Raw genomic sequence first — 6,000 nt, 5'->3', positions numbered from 1 at the left:
TACCAGCAACACCAGCAGATATTTTCCACTTCTGAGAAAAAAAGAAAAGTAAATTTATAAAGATAATGCATTATCCGTGGAAAGAACAAAATAGTTTGTTTTTTTAAATAGTTGATTGAAATTGATACTTCATTTCAATATGTCCCTTGAATAGCAAAAAAACATTTGCTTTTTATTGTCATTTTATATATCATTTTTCCGATAAACGACCGAATAAACAAACTTATAGTAAAGTAACCTAAACAAAGCCACTACTCTTGGCTCGCACTGCGTGCTATAGACAATCGATGCTGTGGCGGTGTGGACATGACTTTAAATAGGAATGTGAGCTCTCAGTAACCCTTTTCTGCTTAAAGTTCAGTTAAAGCTGTGTTGAGTTTCACAGCCTTGATGGATAGTTACAAGTTTCTAACATTTCAAAGGGTTTTTTTTTTCACATTGCTGCAGATTTTGATATATAGATCAATAGATATTTTAATGTTTAGAGGAGCTCTAGCCCTTTCACGAAAAGATGTTCGAAATTGAAGATGGCAAAACTGACTGAAAACAAGCACAAAATTAAAATAGATTTTACTTTTTTTTTAAACAAATTTTTTTTAGGTTTAGTATCATGTATGACAACCAACTGTATTTTTGAAACTGCGAATACGGCACCTTATGGAAGATGTCAGGTTTCCAATATGTTCGATTGAAATGACCCACAAATGTCAACCAAAGTTTTAAACAAAATTCGTTAATATATATATAATATATATTTGCCTTTTATTGTCATTTTATATATCATTTTTCCGATAAACGAAGATGATGATGATGATGATGATGATGATGATGATGATGATGATGATGATGATGATGATGATAATAATAATGATAATAATAATAATAATAATAATAATAATAATAATAATAATAATAATAATAATAATAATAATAATAATAATAATAATAATAATAATAATATGTACACACATATGCAAATATAATATATATATATGTGTGTGTGTGTGTGTGTGTATGTGTGTGAGAAAGAGAGTGTGTGTGTGTGTGAGAGAGAGAGAGAGAGAGAGAGAGAGAGAGAGAGAGTGTGCGTGTGTGTATATGTTGTTTTTTGTTTTTTTTAGAATGCCAATTTTGAAGTAAAAAATATTTACTTCACTTCCAACAATGAAAGTCGTATCTTCGCAAATTTTAAACTTTTGGTGTCTGTGCTTAGAATTACCAATCTCTTTATAATTTTATACTTGACTTCTTTGCTTGCAGATGCGTTAGACCTCAATATAAAGTGATTCTCGATTTGCAAGAAAAGAAAATCCTATACGATTCAAAATCTGAGGACATTGCAAATAAACTGGGCGAAGGAACCATGCAAGGATGTGTGTTAAAAACCCAAATCAGAGGTGTTGGTCCATATGTCATGGATTTTTACATGGGTCCAAAGCTGTTAGCTTCCAATGAAATTCCCTGTGGAAGGTGCGTTTTATTTTTTTTAAGAAAATGACCCGTTTTTTCAATATACATATAATATAGAATAAGTTCCTTCTTCTGTCCCAGTTGATTTGTTTTCTGTGGGTTTTTTTCTTGTTTAATTAGAGGGAGATGGGGTTTGTTTTCTTTTTTTTTTTTTTTTTTTTTTTTTGTTGGTTTTTTTTTTTTTTGGAGAAATGTATGATTAATTCATTGAAACTAAAAGTATTGGAATTTGTTTATTAATCTGTTTATATCAAATTTTGAACAGCTTACTTTTTATGTTTAATATAATATCATATTTGTATAGATACAATATCCCTGCTTCAGCAGGGGAGTGGGGTGGGGGGATGGGGGGGTGTAAGCTTCATTTTGTTTTTAATGTCCTTTACGTGAACTTATAAAAACTTTGCATTTGTGTAAATAAAATGTTTTTGTTGTGTGCGTTCAAAATAGATAATTAAAACATTCATTATTTTTCTTTAAAACAATATTTTTCCTTTAATAATGTTTTTTTGGGGGAGTGGGGAGAGGGAGGGGGTCTCTTTTTAAAAATTGTCATTGTTTGTTAAAATCTCTATAGGATTTTAACAATAATGACATTTTTGATCTTCCATTCATATCTATACATTTTGTCAAGTTATAGTTACTTGATATTCACCCATTTTTTGCGGGTGGTTGGATGGGAGCATCACCTTTGAATCATATACCTATGATGTTCGCATGGGTGTACGATCCGATAGTGATGTCGTTTCTTCTTCTCTTTACTAGCCTATCCTGCTTCTTTGGTTTGTGATTGTATTTTTGACAGGGGATATTTTTTTTTCTGTAAATCTTCTGCCTGTTTGTTCTTGGTTATTTATAATTTAGCTTATGATATCTTTAGGTTATGATTTTGATTTACATTTGTACTATTTTTGTTAGATTGCTTGTTTTTTTGTTTCAGCGGTCTCTCATATAACCTCAATTGTGTTGGAAGAGACCTAAAGCAACAAACAAACAAACAAAAAAATCACCCATTTTTTGTTTTGTTTTATACATACCTTTACTAAATATCTTTTTAGGTATAGTATCAATGTGGATTCGACGAACTTGAATGAAGAGGAAGGTACTGTGGCTTCAATATCTGTGTCTGATGTTTCTTTTACAGTAAGTCCTTACAAATTGTGTATAGAAACAAGGCGGTATTTACAGTAACTTTTGTTTTTCTTCATTTCTATAATTATTAACTGCCATATGGAGGCTTTCTCACCTCGAGAGCTAGCAAAATTATTTTTTAAATTGCACACGAGTAAAAACCCTATTAAAAGTTAGAAGAAAAAAAAGCTTCTAATGGTGTTCGTACTTTGATAAATTTTACTATTTATATAACAGATTTGAAAAAGAACAAAATACCAAACACAGAATGTTTCAGGCTCAAAAGTCTTGTTCAGTCAAAAACAATATTAACATAAAAACATTACTTAAAAACCAGACAGATTGCAGAGAAACATTTGGCATGTCTTGTCCACAAGTAAAAGGATTGCGCAATGAAAACAAATAGAAGTGTATGCTTGGTAACTAAACACTTGTACAGAATGGAACGGATTGTAATATTATGCATAAAATTAGGGGATTTAAAAAAAGGCAAGTGAAATAAAATAGTTGTCAATGCTCTGTTTAGTATGAATAACGATCTTTGCAATACTGGCACACAGAAATGAAATGCAAATGTATCAAAATATATTAAATTAATTCAATAGGGTGGTGAAAATTATAACTCAGAAGTATGCAGAATTAATAGTGAACGATTTGAAATGTACTGCATAATATGACATGAATTCGAAAATGAAATGTTAGTCTCTGATAGAAAAGAAATAGGCTAATTGATCCAATGATCATAAATACAAAATGCTAATTGTCACAATGTCTACTCCAACAGTGAAAATACTATCACAAACCTTAGAAACTAAAAATATAAGGTGAACGACAGAAGCAGTATGTCTAGTAGATTAGTAAAAATCCAGTCTGCTGTTGAGTCGACCGGATTTTAATCAAATGTGTTGGGTTTTTTGGGGGTTTTTTCAATGATAATTAATGTCTAATACAATTTTAATAAGCAAACATGAGTGGCTTTCGGGTCGAAATGGCCAAGTAGGTTGAAATGTCGGGCTACTGCTGTATCTAAGTTTTTTTTTGCAGTGCCCCGTTGATGCTGTGCAAAATGATGTCCCAGTCTTTTCACCATCTCGCCAATGTAAGGAATGTTACAATGTGCACATCAAATAACATACACACGTTTGTGGTCTGTACGAGTGAAAGGTCTTGTGATGGTCCAAACTTTCTCTTGGAATTCAATGATCCTGTCTTCATAAAGGCGTTCATATGTCCTATTTAGGCTTCTTGCATCTTCAGGCTGTAAGTCCATAGTCTTTTGGTGGTTCAAGACAGCTCATACATGTGCCCCTTCTTGGTCCTTTCACACCACCCGCATGCTAACCAAGTTAAGAAGATTTTGATGAACATTTACAGCCTTCTCCATGATGATGGGGACATCAGAGGGCTTTCTCTCAACTGCTATTTTTATTGATAGCACATCAAAGGAACGAGAACTTTAAGAATTTTATTATACTAGTAGACAAGACGTGCCAAATACTTCTCTACCGTCTGGATTTTAAGTGATGTATTCATATTTTTATTGTTTTTGTTATTGGCTGAAGAAGGGATTGAGCCCAAAACATTTTGTATGTGGTATTTTATTCTTTTTTTTTTTTTAAAGCTGTTATATTCATTTTTATTCATTACTTTTTACCGTCTACAGCTTTTAGCTGCTTAGTATCACTGTGATCTGATAATTTGAGTATTTGAAATGTCTTATCACTGATATTTTATTTATTTAAGATTCAGTTCCAATTTTTGTTTTTGTTTTTGTTTTTCTTTTCTCCAGACTCGCCCTACAGAATTGAAAATTGGCATGAGGCTGGAAGCATTGGACAGGAAAACTCCAACATTGATTTGTGTTGCCACAATTCGTAAGAAATTTACTTTGTATTCATGAATTATAGGGATTGTATTGATTTAAGAAATGTTTAGATAATATTATAATATATATACATACGCACATTCATGCAACACATTTCCAAGGTTTATAATGCACAATGCAGTTCGCATTCTTTCCCCTCTTGAAGCCATATTTAAACCCAATATTTAATTCATGCAGTACAAATCTCATGTTATGCACACATTTTATACAAACATTCTTAAAATCCAATCCTTCACCATCTATGGCAAGGTACTCATTCTTACATGAGCTTGGCATAGATGTTTATCAAAGAGCACAATACAGGAGGGCCCAGGGTTTTGTGATCATTGTCAGCCAGACAACCTGTCAAGACTAAACTTTACTTGTCTTGACTTTATTATGAGACGAGACATCGCAATGCTGCCATTTTAGAATATAGTCCCCACTACATATATAGTCTGTCTCGAGTAATGTCTGATTGTGTCCTCTAGTTGTCGCCCAAGAGATAAATTAGGTGGTGACCACTGTATTAGGAGTTAGTCATTGTATAATTGTTATTAAGGAGATTGACTTATATTATCATTGGAGAGCCTTAAGTTGCCAAAGTCTGATCATGGGGACACAATCAGACATTACTCGAGACATTTAGTGAAATGAAGTGAAGACTCCAGGAGACCTGTATAACACTGAAACATTTAAATGGCAGTTAGGAAAAATTTGATTGAGGATATAGTTCTCTACTTTTATCCATCCAAATCGTCTAGTCAGCATAAATGTTATTTATCATGTCTTTTTTTTTCCATAAAAAATTTGTGGATTAATTTAGAATAACTACTTATTGTCCATTTTTTTCTCAAGCTTATAACATATGTTAGAGAGAGTTTTACAGGCAGATCCAACTACATTAGAATGAAAATTTTTGTTATCTATTGATTTGACTACTTATACTATTACTCTTGGACCTCAGAGGAACAGAATACAGCTCCAATCCTAATATTTTCACCTTAAAGGTTTCACTGTCTTTCACACCCACCAAAAGTTTCTCTGGTTCAGTTAATTCTCTCTTTACTTTGTACATTTAATTTTTTTTTCCTGAGCACAGAGGATATAAAGGATGACAAAATTCTCATTCATTTTGATGGCTGGAGTGCACATTATGATTTCTGGACTGCGTGGGAAACCGAAGATCTTCATCCTCTGGGATACATGGCTCATATGAGAGAGACTAATGGCCACAAGAAAAGAGTGAACAAGAGTTTGCAGATTCCCAATGGTAAACAATGTTTAAAATAATTGTTCGATTCACTTTACACCCTTGTCTCTTATTTATTCTTCCTTCCCCTCCTTTGCTATCTTCCTGACACAATACATAAAAAAGTAACATATACTCGAATTAAAAGGGGATGTAATGATTTTGAAAAAAGTTTAAATGATTTGAAATACATGAATTAAGTTGCATAATTATATAGCATATTTGCACATTTTCAACTTTGAACATTGCACATTAGATAATAATGTGAAATTGAATGTAAGCT

General features: G+C 32.1%; 1 protein-coding gene across 1 annotated transcript in view; it reads left to right on the top strand.

Moving 5' to 3' along the window:
* Positions 1 to 6,000, top strand: part of LOC144971834 (uncharacterized) — a 94,740-nt gene that overhangs the window by 28,987 nt on the left and 59,753 nt on the right. Inside the window, exons 20-23 of the mRNA XM_078912909.1 lie at positions 1,261 to 1,470; positions 2,529 to 2,613; positions 4,391 to 4,475; positions 5,568 to 5,738. Of these exons, the coding sequence (XP_078769035.1) occupies positions 1,261 to 1,470; positions 2,529 to 2,613; positions 4,391 to 4,475; positions 5,568 to 5,738 (551 nt within the window). The remainder of the gene's footprint in view (positions 1 to 1,260; positions 1,471 to 2,528; positions 2,614 to 4,390; positions 4,476 to 5,567; positions 5,739 to 6,000) is intronic.

Source organism: Berghia stephanieae, chromosome 4 (genome assembly GCF_034508935.2).
Source record: "Berghia stephanieae isolate SIO BIC M18660-M18661 chromosome 4, UCSD_Bste_1.3, whole genome shotgun sequence".
Classification (NCBI taxonomy): domain Eukaryota; kingdom Metazoa; phylum Mollusca; class Gastropoda; order Nudibranchia; family Aeolidiidae; genus Berghia; species Berghia stephanieae.
This window is presented reverse-complemented; position numbering and strand designations above follow the sequence as displayed.